The sequence below is a fragment of the Bombina bombina genome, chromosome 5 (genome assembly GCF_027579735.1).
Source record: "Bombina bombina isolate aBomBom1 chromosome 5, aBomBom1.pri, whole genome shotgun sequence".
NCBI classification, from domain to species: domain Eukaryota; kingdom Metazoa; phylum Chordata; class Amphibia; order Anura; family Bombinatoridae; genus Bombina; species Bombina bombina.
In genome coordinates, this window is record NC_069503.1 from 979,281,364 (window position 1) to 979,296,879 (window position 15,516).

The 15,516-nt window shown below is 35.9% G+C and overlaps 1 protein-coding gene across 3 annotated transcripts in view; it reads right to left on the minus strand.

The window, feature by feature from the left end:
- Positions 1-15,516, minus strand: part of RUNX1T1 (RUNX1 partner transcriptional co-repressor 1) — a 160,931-nt gene that overhangs the window by 103,139 nt on the left and 42,276 nt on the right. Inside the window, exon 1 of one of the 3 annotated variants that reach the window (XM_053715193.1) lies at positions 5,023-5,242. The exons of the other annotated variants lie outside the window; for them this stretch is intronic. Within the exon in view, the coding sequence (XP_053571168.1) occupies positions 5,023-5,029 (7 nt within the window). The 5' untranslated portion in view covers positions 5,030-5,242. Of the gene's footprint in view, positions 1-5,022; positions 5,243-15,516 lie in introns of those variants that run through there. 3 annotated transcript variants of the gene reach the window in all.

Genomic DNA, 15,516 nt, shown 5'->3' on the forward strand with positions numbered 1-15,516 from the left:
ACTTGTATTAAATGCATTAAACACAGTGCAAATAGATTTATCCAAAAAAAGGAAGTTAGCTATATTATGTAATGTATTTATTTAATTTGTATCCCTTTATCTACTAGTGCACCAAATTTGAAGCAATAATACTGTCCCCTTGTTTTATAATGAGAGACAAAGATGTAACATAATCCATAATCCATAAGTACTTTTCTTATGTAATATGCTTCATTCTTTTGCAACATCGAACATAACCTTTCTGTGTTTTCAGACTCCCATTGATTTCTATGGCATTCGCGGCCTCAAGGGTGGTGATTTAAATGATAGGTATGCTACGGCAGAATAGACGCGAGAGTACCGGTTAAATGATGGATAAATTGGGAAGAGGGTCAAATAGAGTCGAACGTGAATTCAAAACATCTGGAATGATGCAAGCATTGATCTGCATCAGATTGATAACGAGGGAGCGCATATTATGTCACACATTTCAACATTTGACGATCTTGATGCTTTGATAATTATGGCGGATTCAATTTGAGTCGAATATGATGCGAGATTCAAGCGGATTCCATCTTATTATCAGTTGAAGCTTTGATAAATCGTCCCCTTGGTATTGTTTGATGAAAAGCAGGGATGTATGCTTAAGAGCCGACCCATGTCTGGAGCACTTTATGGCAGCAGTTTTGCAAGAATGTTATCCATTTGTAAGAGCACTAGATGGCAGCACAATTTCCTGCGATGTAGTGCTCCAGATGCCTACCTAGGTATCTCTTCAACACATAATATAATGAGAACAAAGCAAATTTGCCAGCAGTAAATTGGAAGTTTTTTTTTAAATAATATGCTCTGTCTGAATCACAAAAGCAAATTTTTGAGTTTCATATCCCTTTAAGATGTGCATAAAATTTTGTGCAAAGAATCAGACATTTAAAATATGTCCTTGTTTTAAATGTATGATTGCATTGTGCTATATGTAACATTTTTTTTTTTTCAATCTGTTTGATACAGGATAGTGTAATTACCCAGATCTGAGTGCACATTAATCTTTTGGCATTGACAGGAGCAACACTTGTTACACTATTTTGGACTATTACATATAAGCTTTGTTCTGTTTACTTTATGGGGTTCTTGTTTTACATTATCTTTGAATAGTAACCAATGCAGCCTAATTGTATTAAAAGTGTTTAAAAAAAAGAGTGAAATATAATGTGATAATGCAGAGGGAATAGCAGCACCATAATTAGAGAAAACTGAGCCCTTGTTTAAAAATAAGGATTAAAATCTGAGATATTTATTTTAAAACTCTTTATGTGTACATGTAAGTGTGCACGTGTGTGCATGTGTGTACATGTAAGTGTGCATGTGTGTGTATGTATGTGTGTACATGCAAGTGTGTACATGTAAGTGTGCACATGTGTGTGTACATGTAAGTGTGCATGTGTGTGTATGTACATGTAAGTTTGCATGTGTGTACAGGTAAGTGTGCACGTGTGTGTATGTGTGTACATGTAAGTGTGCACATGTATGTATGTGTGTGTACATGTAAGTGAACATGTGTGTGTATGTGTGTACATGTAAGTTTGCATATGAATGTATGTGTGCACATTTAAGTTTGCAGGTGTGTGTGTATGTGTGTACATGTAAGTGTGCATGTGTGTACATGTAAGTGTGCAAGTGTGTGTGTGTGCATCATGTAAGTGTGCATGTGTGTATATGTGTGTACATGTAAGTGTTCATGTGTGTATATGTGTGTACATGTAAGTGTGCATATGTGTATATATGTGTACATGTAAGTGTGCATGTGTGTATGTGGGTACATGTGTGTGTATGTGTGTACATGTGAGTGTGCATGTGTGTGTACATGTAAGTGTGCATTTGTGTATATATGTACATGTAAGTGTGCATGTGTGTGTATGTATGTACATGTAAGTGTGCATGTGTGTACATGTAAGTGTGCAAGTGTGTGTGTGTGCATCATGTAAGTGTGCATGTGTGTATATGTGTGTACATGTAAGCGTGCATGTGTGTATATGTGTGTACATGTAAGTGTGTATATATGTGTACATGTAAGTGTGCATGTATGTATGATGGTACATGTGTGTGTGTATGTGTGTACATGTGAGTGTGCATGTGTGTGTACATGTAAGTGTGCATTTGTGTATATATGTACATGTAAGTGTGCATGTGTGCATGTGTGTACATGTAAGTGTGCATGTGTGTATGTGTGTACATGTGAGTGTGCATGTGTGTGTAAATGTAAGTGTGCATGTGTGTATATGTGTACATGTGAGTGTGCATGTGTGTATATGTGTACATGTAAGTGTGCATGTGTGTATATGTGTACATGTGAGTGTGCATGTGTGGGTATATGTAAGTGTGCATGTGTGTATATGTGTACATGTGAGTGTACATGTATGTGTACATGTGAGTGTGCATGTGTGAGTATATGTAAGTGTGCATGTGTGTATATGTACATGTGAGTGTGCATGTGTGTGCATGTGTGTACATGTAAGTGTGCATGTGTGCATGTGTGTACATGTAAGTGTGCATGTGTGTATGTGTGTACATGTGAGTGTGCATGTGTGTGTAAATGTAAGTGTGCATGTGTGTATATGTGTACATGTGAGTGTGCATGTGTGTGTATATGTAGGTGTGCATGTGTGTATATGTACATGTGAGTGTGCATGTGTGGGTATATGTAAGTGTGCATGTGTGTATATGTGTACATGTGAGTGTACATGTGTGTGTACATGTGAGTGTGCATGTGTGTATGTGTGTACATGTGATTGTGCATGTGTGTGTATATGTTAGTGTGCATGTGTGTATATGTACATGTGAGTGTGCATGTGTGTGTATGTGTGTACATGTGTGTTTGGAGTGTTACATGTATAAAAAATCTATAGAAGGACAGAGAGAGGTGTTTGTGAGTAATATAATATATATTGCACTTAATAATCCTAGCACATATAACAGAATACTGGTTGTTATTTGTAAGACAATTATGTAAATATATTATATGATAAAAACATCAGACATACATATAGATGATCATGATACTGTATCAGAGCATACTGGCTTTAGCTCCATTTCATAGTAGGATGTTAAAAGCTCTGGTAATAAAGAAAAATAAAGTAGAGTTTAATTTAAATTCCATAAGGATAATATTGACCATTTAAGAAAAATATATGTATGAAAAAGCTGAAATATGCAATGAGCAGATTGAGAGACAGTTCGTCCTACAGGAGAGTAAAAAAAAAGTACAGATGGGTGTCAAAAATAGCCAAGTGTCAGATCTGCTGAAGTATCTGTATTCTGGCACATGCTCCAGTCACAGCTGTCAATGCATTCTCTGCTTCCAAGTGCAAGCTTTCCTGGCACTCACAGCAAAGATTGGAAAACACTACAGTTTGCTACTACTTTTAGAGAAATGCAGTCATAATTTAAGCTTGTCTAACAAGGATCTTGGTATAAATACTGTTGACAGATTAAATCGGAGATATTTTATTGATACAAATGTGTCATTGTGTTTGAGTCCATGAGTTAAAACTGCAACAATTTTTAAATATTTGACAAAAACATTGTATGAAAATAGAACATATACAATGTTTATATATCACATTATATTACAGACCCTTAGCTTTTTACTTTAACCTCTTAAGGACATATGACAGAATTTTTCCATCATAAAACAATTGAGCAAACTGAAAGCTGTGTCCTTAAAGGGTTAATCTGTTTTGATTACTTGTAGAGTGTTTATAAATAAAGCATGTTATATATAATAATGTATAACTATTTAAATTGTTAATGCACCTACTATGTAAAATAATAATTTTACTAACAAAGTAACCATGCAATGAATTTATGCTTAAAATGATAAAAATCTGAACTACATAACAGCAAATATGCATTTGCTTAACTAAAAGCGATTCAAATGCCAGAGCTAAATTATTCAACTGAAACAAGGCACAATTTAGCATTTGTATCGACCTTGATGCATTCAATAACCCACACATTTTATTTATTTTTTCTTCTAAGCCTTATCCCTTTTTTACCCAAAATGTCTCATTGTCACCAAATATGCCAGAAGAACCAAAAGAAAACACAATCTTCAAACAACTGGCAATACCTTCACACTAACGTGACCACAGCAAGCTGGCAGCAAGATAAGGTTTCAAAACACCATCTGTGAGGTGCACATGCTCTGAAACCAAAGAGCTGTGTCATATCTACATTATAGTATATAATAACGTCAGCCAAACAGCTACTAGTCTTATGTATTATATAACATATATTTATTTCCAACTCCTGTTCTATCATAGACCACTATTTCTCTGTACTTTATTTAGTTACACATCATATTTTATATTTTCTTGATTGCAGGTCTATTTTTGGAAAATACACAGGAAGACAAGCACTACCTCTTTATTCCTCCTCTTTCCCATTTCTTTCAATCTGTTTTTCCTCTCTTCCCTTTTCTTAAAGCAGTTGAGTGGGGCCCTCTGGCAGAGGTTTGTATGGCCTGCCCATTCCTTTGACATTAAAATCCCTACACAGAGCCAATTCTCTCTCTCCAGTGACTTTCTCCAGCATATCCAGATGTGTTTTCACTGGCACTGGATCTAAAATTAGGGACTGGACCTTCATCCAACATTAATATTTTCTTGTGCATAATTTGACATAGGCAAAATAATAACATTACTAGCCACAGTATAGAGTATAAGTTCTGACTATAGTCTAGTAATTTCCTTGGCCAAAAGAAACGACAAAAAGTAATTAATAGTTAAAATTTGGGTAACTTTTTTTTTTTTTAAATTGAAAAAATATCAGTCCCAACAAAAAGGTCAGAATTTAAACACAACATACACATACACACTAATTAATGATGTTTAACAATGAATGTGTATATATATATATATATATATATATATATATATATATATATATATATATATATATATATATATATATACACACATCTATAACTCTCTGTCTATCATGCTTTAAAAAAAACTTGCAAATGAGCAGTAAAATGGAACTTACCCGGCATCCTGGAAAAACAACGTAAATGAATAGAGAGGAATGTGCTCCCTTGTTGTGGCCAGAGGAGCTAAGTGCGGAGCGCTCGTGAGCTCAGGAATGAATGCGAGGAGCACAGGAGCAGAAGCGGCAGCAGGGCCATCAGGGCTGGCTGTGGCAGAGTAGCTGCAGGCGGGATGCTAGACGCGTGCTTTTGCCAAGCAAAGACAGATGGAGAACTGACACTCTGTATTGCACTTGGAGCAGAAATGTGACTGATGACAGGAGCACATGTGGCCTTGAACCCAGCCCTGTCTCTTCAGGCAGAACAATGACAGGGATGTGTGTGCAAATTATTACAATCCCCAGGTTTCTTCTGCTGACTTGCCTGACTATAAACCAAATGAGAAGAGAAATAAGATGCTCTGCTTACAATCCAATCATTCAGCTTTTTTTTTACCACCAACAACTAATTAACCCTTTCTAAAAAACGACTTGACATTAAGAAATAATAATAATAAATAGTAAAACAACTGATAATTGCCACTTGGTGCCAGTTTCCAGCACTAATTAATAAGCTTATACTAAAATTACACCTGGTAAAAAAAAAAATACCCTTGTTTCTATAAATCATCATTTAAATGTATACGGTTTTTAATTACATTTTTTTGAACATACCAATTTATCTCACTGAACAAAAGTACCCCAAAGCATTCCCTTTGTTAGCCACTGCAGTTTGTGTAAAAAACACACACAGAAGCAGACCACTTATTTTACCACAGTGCTTTCAGCCCCCTGGGATTACTGTATTGATATGCTCCAAACATTTGCAGCTCACGCTTTTACCTTTGGATGCTGATCCATAGGGGATGAAAACAAAATATTCCCTGTAAAGCTCTTTCAAAGGCTTAACAATCATGTCCTCCTGATTCTGAATATTGTATACCCTTAAATGTTTATCCTTCCTATGAATAACATATGCCTGGCTGGGTTCAATGCACTCTTCCCTAATAAGCTTTAATGGACACCATGACACATAAAACTGCATGCCTTTGTTACAAGGCTTTATCTAAGGCTGGCTATTTTCTTCTCAGCAGTACCTCTAAAGTCCTTTGTATAAGATCCTTACCTCATAGGAGAAACATACGCCTGACAAGCGTGTCTTATGTGGCACACTTAGGTTTATACAAAACGCCAAGCTCCAGGAAAATAGCTGTTGTTTAAAAGTCTCTCATTGAACATAACCCTTGAAAAACCTTCCTAGTGTCTTTGCAGAACATCTTTGCAGCATATGAGCTGCACACCAGTCTGATTTCAAAGTCCCATCCTCCAGTATATGTTGCAGTCAAGGAGAGATCAAGCAATTATTATATCCAACAATTTTTTTTTCCTCCAGGAATTCCCTTTGCATCTTTTTTTTTTTTTTCAGCAGCAATGCTCAGACGAGCTTGGTTCTTTAACTCTTGAAGTGAGTTGATCCCATGTAGTCAGTTATTTTGCCTCTGATGATTTTCAGTGTATTAGTTGATGTCAGTTTCAACCCTGCCTTCCTATACAGTCACTAATGAGATCTATGTGTTTAAGCAGTGACAAATTGTCCCCTCCTCCCAGAGTGTCTTCCTCTATGGCAAGAATCATATTGACGAAGCATTACTATTTTAACACTTTGGTTGCCAGAGGAGCCTACAAGGCCAAATTGTTTGGCAGTTAAAGGGTTAAATTAAAGTATAATCTCCATAAATACAGCTCAAGCTAACAACATATTATTTGGAAGTCCAACAACCAAAAAAAATAATAATACTATTTCAAAATGTTATATATTCATTTAGAGCATTCAGGGTTTTTTGTGAAGGGTAAAATATTCCGGTGGCTCATGCTATAGTCCAGTGCCTTGGAGTAAGGTTTCAAGTCATTGTTTCACAACAATTAAATATTAATTAGAAAAAAAAGAAAAAGAGTATGCTTCTGCACAAAACAAAGAGGCACATGCAAAATAAATCGATTGAACCTTCTAGGGAGGACAACAATACTATTACAGTGGCAAGTTAGCTATACAAATCAAGTTTCTAAGTTTAGTATATAATATATGTGTGTGTATGTATATATATATATATATATATATATATATATATATATATATATATATATATATATATATATATATATATATATATATACACACATACATACATATATATAAACACACAATTAAAAATGGATCAATATATAAAAAAAACATTTTAAAATGGCAATTACCCAAATATTAAACATTTGTAGAGCTTGATTTTAAAACGTCAGTAGCCAAATGTTAGTCGTAGGTAACTGTACATTACAAATAACATATTTAAAACGACAAGTACATCCCAAATATAAAATGTCATTTTTTAACATTCCTGGTGTAAAACATTTTGAATGTATGTGTGTGGTTGGAGTAAATTGCCACTTTACACTGGTCAAGAGAAGCGAGATCCCTTGGGCTTTTCACCTTGAATCTAGTTGAGAACAGATTTTGACAGAGTGTTTCAGCATCCAAGACCACTTCAGCTTTCCCAGCAATCAGACAGAGCTAATTTGGCAGAGCTTGCTGAATACATATTGCTTGCTAAGTTTATAGACAGCCACAATAACGTTTACATCATTTAATAAAATATATTTGCTGATGCCAAACTGAGTAAGAGTTTGGATGCACTGATAATGCAGAGATAGACTGTAGAATCAAGATGAAACACAACCCCCTTTGTGTGTGTGTGCAAAAGCCTACAGAAGCAGTATGCAGATGGATAAATAACTCTATTGTGTAAATGTTAAGTTGAAAGGTATCAAGAGGCTTATTATGTACATTTAAAGAGCAAAGTAATGAACGGGGCTGGCTTTACGTGCTCTGCAGACACATGCCAAGTGCTAAGTTGCTACTAACATCCATAGTGAGCAAATAATAGCAATGGGAACAGAGCAAAATGAACTTACCAGCAAGGACTGGGAGACTATTAAAATGCATCTGGAGACAGAGAGCAGTGTGCTGGCAGGGAGAGGATGTAGTGACTTTTCTGTAGGGTCTGGCTAACTTTGCCTCCTATTTATAAACCCTGCTGTTGTGATGCATTGTGAATTCATGACTTCACACAGTGGGTATTAAGTGAGTTAATTCAAAAGAAGCTGGAACCTCATTGATCCTAATTGAAAGCAATATACCAGACCAAATACTTTTCTACCCCATCTGCTCTAGCCTGCCACAAGCTATTCAATACAAGAGAATTAATAGCCACAGATATTCTATCTCACCAAATAAAGGCACTATTTTAAGCAGGGTTAAATTAACAAAGTGAAAAAACAAGGGCAATATGGGTTCAATTGAAGCATTTTACTCCTAGTTGACTTTAACAAAGCTGAATAAGGCTTTTTTTCTGACTTTCTATGTGCAGGACTTGATGAGCTTAAAGAAGAGGCACTCAATGACTAGCATTGATGAATTGTCTATAGGAGCCTTGACTGAGGGTGGGCTTTAATGCTAAGTGGCACACCAGCTTGAAGGGGAGGACTCACTAATGTCCAATTTTACCATTCCATGTCCCACATTCACTTTCAGATCAATGGCCACCCAAAAATGATCTGTTCTAGGCCAGTGCTAGTAAATAAAGTTGAGGCAATTGCAGAGCTTTCAAATTCAAATTTACTGAGGGATGTCTTCTGTCTCTCTAATTTTCCACCTAGCTGGAAGCTATTAGTTTTTTCTTAAAGCATCCCACTGTCAGGACAAGAGCAACTAATGTGTCAGCTGTTTGGATGGGTAACAGAAATTTCTCCTGCTTTGGGGGATTAATTTAATTTACAGCACAGCAATTATATTGTGTGTGTGTGTGTGTGAATGTGTGTGAGAGTATGTGTGAGTGTGCATACGCATGTCTATGTGTGTTTGTAAGTATGTGTATGTGTGCATACGTGTGTGTAGGTGTGTGTTTGTGTGTGAGTATGTGTGTGTAAGCGTATGTGTGTGAGTATGTGTGTGTGTGAGAGTGCATGTGTGTGAGTATGTGTGTGTGTGTGTGAGAGTGTATGTGTGTGAGTATGTGTGTGTATGAATATGTGTGAGTGTGCATACACGTTTGTATGTGTGAGTATGTGTGTGAGTGCATATGCGTGTGTATGTGTGAGAGTGTGTATACATGTTTGTATGTGTGTGTTATTGTATGTGTGTGAGTATGTGTATGTGTGCATATTCGTGTGTATGTGTGTGCGCTAGTGTGTATGTGTATGAGCATGCATATGTGTGTGAGTATGTGTGTGTGTATGTGTGAGTGTGCATACACATGTATATGTGTGTTTGTGTGTGATGTGTGAGTGTATGGGTGTATGTGTGAGTGTGTATACATGTATGTATTTGTGTGAGAGTGTATGTGTGTGTGTGTGTGTATGGTTGTGAGTATATGTGTGTATGTATGCGTGTGTGTGAGCGTGCATGTTTGTGAACGAGTGTGTGAGTATGTGTGTGAGTGTATATGTGTAAGTGTGCATTTACATGTGTATGTGTGTGAGCTAGTGTGTATGTGTGTGAGTGTGTGTGAACATGTGTGTGTGTGAGTGTATGTGTGTGAGTATGTGTGTGTGTGTGAATATGTGTGAGTGTGCATACACGTTTGTATGTGTGTGAGTATGTGTGTGAGTGCATATGCGTGTGTATGTGTGTATGGGTGAGTGTGTGTATACATGTTTGTATATGTGTTTTATTGTATGTGTGTGAGTATGTGTGTGAGTGCATACGCGTGTGTATGGGTGAGTGTGTGTGTGTATACATGTTTGTATGTGTGTGTTATTGTATGTGTGTGAATATGTGTATGTGTGCATATGCGTGTGTATTTGTGTGCGCTAGTGTGTATGTGTATGAGCATGCATACGCGTGTGTATGTGTGTGAGTATGTGTGTGTGTGTGTATGTGTGAGTGTGCATACGCGTGTGTATGTGTGTGAGTATGTGTGTGTGTGTATATGTGTGAGTGTGCATACTCATGCATATGTGTGTTTGTGTGTGATGTGTGAGTGTATGGGTGTATGTGTGAGTGTGCATACACGTATGTATTTGTGTGAGAGTGTATGTGTGTATGGTTGTGAGTGTATGTGTGTACGTATGCGTGTGTGTGTGAGTGTGCATGTTTGTGAACGAGTGTCTATGTGTGTGAGTGTATATGTGTAAGTGTGCATTTACGTGTGTATGTATGTGAGCTAGTGTGTATGTGTGTGGTTGTGTATGAGTGTGTATGTGTGTGCGTGTGTGGTTGTATATGAATGTGTATGTGTGAGTGTGTGGTTGTGCATGAGTGTGTGCAAAACAGAACTATGATTTAAACTAAGGCCATGGCTTTTAAGCATCTACATTTTCCTCGTTCTCCTTCAACAGATTTTTTTTTTTTAGATGTAAAATAAACTGAGAAACATTGGTAGTTTAAAATGTAAACAAGAAATTTAACCCAGCATAATCTCTTGATTATGATGAGTAAATAAACGAGGATCAGCTATGTCATCTTGCACGTGTTAAAGTCAAGCTAACATGCTTTTATATACTCTTTAAACCAAATAACAATGAATTAATGGGAAAAACACATATGTTTTGCAAAGTTAAAAAATGACAGCAATCCAAAAATATATTTTCTTTCTACTGTTGTATTTACAGCTATAGGCATATTGTACCTAATGGTAGTGAATGTTTGATTTTCAAGAAAGAGGAAATACAGTAGTACATTCACAGCACTAGATTCATTGCCTAAGATCTGTAGCATTGCATTGAAAACCTTTTGTTTTAATGTCTTCCACTTTTCCTTTTGACTGATGGTGAGTTAGTTTTGTTAAAATGCAAGGGGTGATTGCATATGCTCCAGTGAGCTTATCTCCTCCCAGCACCAGAGACAAAAAAAAAACCTGCAGCCCAGTGTATGCAGGCTGCCATCTGGACAGTCCTCCTCTATGTTCACCCCACACCACATTGCAGACAGAATTTCAGGCCTCTTATGAGCTGTAGAGCTATTCATGACATACCAGTTTCACATTTTCTGCTTGTACGCTTGCAACCATAAATGCTAATGAGGGCTATGAATTGCATTTTTAAGACAATAAAAAGGTCTCAAAATCCCTTGCATATCCTGGATGTGTTTACAAAACTTTACCTTCTGTTAGGGAGCCATTACATCTTGATCATTAAAAATAATCTAGTGAGGCTTATAGGGTATCTAACTGCTAAGGATAAAAGAGCTATAAGATCCCAAGGCAGCAAGGGCATTCATTACATTACCTACCCATATATATTCAGAAATGAAATGCAAAACATAATATAGATCAGCATTTAACAGCATATGATTTCTTTCTATGCAGAAAATGTATATTTGAATATCACAATATTAAGGGCCAAAAACAGCTACTGTTTGAAGTGCAATAAAAATTAATTATTGAATAGCCACATATTTCAGTTCTGGTGACAAAGAAATACAAGTTGATTAGTACTCGTTACTAAATAGACCAATGTTATGAAAGTTAAAGTCCAATAAGGCTTAAGATGCCATAAATTTGCTTCCTTCACCTGACTATATACGATGGGATATCACCACAAATGGAATTCCTGGAATTTTATGAGTTCACCTCATTCAGTTTTTCTAGATTCCACCTGGTGGCGCAAGTGAGCAGCGATAACATAATAGCTAAGTGCAAATGCAAAGCAAGTGCTGCAATACGTCTTCAGACTAGAATTGGATTTAATGAGCACCAGCAAAATAAAAATGTGCCGGTTTTAAGTGATTTTACATTCATTAAAGCAGTGTTTTTCAACCAGTGTGCCGTGGCACACTAGTGTGCCGTGAGAGATCCTCAGGTGTGCCACGGCAGACTGACAACAGTGTGACATATTTTTTTAAACTTTGCTTGTTTTTTACTCCCAGTGCAGGGGTAGTTTGTAGGAGGCATGGCATAACAGCACAATACATACAGTATGTGTGTGTTTGTGTGTATGTGTATATATATATATGCTGTATTAGGCTACAATGTGTGATTTTTTTAAAAAATTTTAATGTAAAAAAGTGTGCCACGGCAAAAAAAGGGTTAAAAATCACTGCATTAAAGCACCGTGTAAATGTGGCTAGATCTGCTTTCACTTTGCCGCATTGTACTATTCGTATATACTGTTATTAATATGTACATAGTGTTATTCATTAAATAATCTATGCCATATTAGGTCAATATACCGCAATTAAAAAGATTTAGAATTAAAGCTATAATTATTTATAAACATACACCCCATACATATTTATAAACATACACCCCATTTTCCATGTGTGTTTACCATTTTAATTAATGTTACCTATAATATAATATATGTATATCTAAAAAAATAAAAAAGGAAAATATAATTGATATATGTGTTAAATGGTACATATCTAGAATATCAAATACATTGTTCCTATAACTGCACCTTACTAGGGCATTATCATCCATTGTGCTCTATATGGAAACTCTTAAAAAGCTCAGGGTACCAATGCCAGATAATGTATTTGTATAATTGGCACCCATAGATGCTAATTATAATTTATTTACCCCATGCACATAAGGGCAGTATCCTTATTATCAACATTAAAGGGACACTAAACCCAATTTTTCTCTTTTGTGATTCAGACAGAGCATGCAATTTTAAGCAACTTTCTAATTTACTCCTATTATCAAATTTGCTTCATTCTCTTGGTATCTTTATTTGAAATGTAAGAATGTAAGTTTAGATGCCGGCCCATTTTTGGTGAATAATCTGGGTTATTCTTGCTGATTGGTGGATACATTAATCTACCAATAAAAAGTGCTGTCCATAGTCTGAACCAAAAAAAAGAAGCTTAGATGCCTTCTTTTTTAAATAAAGATAGCAAGTGAACGAAGAAAAATTGATAATAGGAGTAAATTAGAAAGTTGCTTAAAATTGCATGCTCTATCTGAATCATGAAAGAAAAAAATTGGATTCAGTGTCCCTTTAAATGAATGTATTAGTTTATAACACCACGAAGCAGAGCATAGTTTTCATTTTATTTGTATGAACAGCAGCACATGGTGAAATAACAAGAGATAGTCAAACTATCCAGACAACTATATTCCTACTTATATACAGTACTAATCATCATAATTACTACTAGAACTATGATTGTCATTATTAGTACTACTACTAAAATATTACTGTTAATAATAATTCATTTTAGTAACAGTGATATTGGTAATGATGAAAATTGACATTTTTACTAATACAAATATTATATTATGATGGTGATAATTCCATTGATTAACATTATTTATTACTATTATTATTATAACTATTCTTATCATTTTTATTATTAATAATAATAATTTCACAACAAATTACAGCACTGTGGCTAAATTAAACAATTATATGATACTGCACTTAGGAGAAATGTTTTACTCAGTCTCCCATCATGGTTAACCCTTACATTGTCAGATTCTAATTGTGTTTATAAAGATATTTAACCCCTTAGCTGCTATGAATCCCTGCAATGCACTTCATGATAGGGCCTAACTGGTGCTGTCTAGCCCTGGGAAGAAGCCAAGGTATCTGTCAATGTAAGGAGCTCAGGCCGGGCAGCAGGAACCTGCAGTGAGTGACCCAGCCCTTCGCATACAATGGTTTCTGGGAGTGCTGTGCAGAGATAGCCCACTGTCAGGAACCGGCAGGATGTGTGCGCAGCCTGCAGCAGCAGCCCAGATAACGCCCGTTCACACTCACTCACTGCCTGGCCGGGATGTTTTGCTAAGCAGGTAATTAAAACAAGGAAGCCGGAGCTCGCGTGTATGGATCTGACCCCAGGGCCTCAGCTTCAATGTTCTCCCTATCAGCTTCCGCACTGACAGCCCCCACCCACCCACAGCTTCCAGGCCGGGAAACAAATGGTGCCTGATAACCTGCACAGCAATCAACAATATTGGTGTCTATTTTTATCTTCAAATCTTTCTGGCAAAAATTGCACAATTAGAGATAAGCAAGAAAGCGAGTAAGAACTACTACAAATAAATGATGCAAATATAAAACATTTATAGATTTGCAATGTATAGGGTTAACCATGCTGTTCAGTGCACTATATATATATATATATCTCTAGCACATTTGTACAGTGGTATATGAGATGTTTACTGATGAGGCTAAGAAAGAGTTAAACCCATCTATCCCTTAGAGACACACACATATAATGGCAGAATGCAGACACACTGCACAATTTCAATCAGTGGGTGGGTGGGGGGGGGGTTCCAGTGTGGATAGATGGTTAATGTGCAATGGTTTAGTGTAGGGCAACCATATGGCTCCAGATTATCAGACAGCCTTGTTTATGACATGTAATTCCCCTTAGATATCACTGCTGCAATGGGAGATGTTACAGTGCCAGGGATGGTTGGTCCTGATCTAGGTCAGTCATATCACAATCAGTTTAGCAAAAAGGTTAGAAAAAAACAGCAGCAACAAATCCTGGAACTCAATTTGTAGCCAAGGGGTTAATATTTGAACAACCAATGATTTTCAACATTTATTTAATTTTAATTGTATTAGTTATTCAAATGTTATAAATTATCATTCTTAAATTCTTCCATCTTATATGCTTATAGATGTAATTTCAAAAGACAACATTAACATGTAAAGTGGGCAACGGAAATAATAAAAAAGTGATTGTTTTATATCATAATGATTTATTATATTATTATTATTATTTTTTTTTCATTTTATTACATGTAATAGAGATCTATAGGGGAGCAGAGGGAATGTTCTCCTTAATAATGGCTGGTTTACTTTATCTCACTATGGGGCTGATTCTATAAAATTTGCAAGTCTAGACATGGTTATCTACGCTGACGCTCGCAGGGGCAGCCCTCATGGAATTCTATATAAAATGGGCTGTCCTTGCGAGTGGCGAGATGTCTTCCATATAAATAAGGAGAGCTCTCTGTTACGCAAATGTTCACAATGAAGGGCGAAGTACAAAGAGATACCTTAGTGTATGTTTAAACTTTAATATTATGCCTAATACAAATGAAATGACACTGTTTTCAGTGCACTGTACCTTAAATTCACTGTTATTTTTGTATTTGTAGGTTTTCTTTTCAGAGTAATTAGTGTTTTCAGTATTTTGATAAAAGCTCACGACCTTTTAAGTTGCGAGAAAAAACTGTGAGATCTGTAGGGCAAAAATGTTTACAGAATTATGCTGGGGTTTAGGAGATAATTTCATACACACCCATTGAAGGCCCATATTCAGCCCAATGTACGAAATAAACAACAATTTCATATTTTGCATGTATTTAAGCATTTTGTACTTTTAAGTATGAATTTCTTGCTTTATTGTGCACATCCAGTGTACTTAAAGTACAATTTACGCTGTGCATAGTTATAATTTTTTTCCTGTGTAATTTACCAACAAATTTTTAATTTTTCAAAAAATATGATTTTTGGTGAACAATGTTATTACAATATTTGATGCACCTTAGCAATGCATTTTTTTCC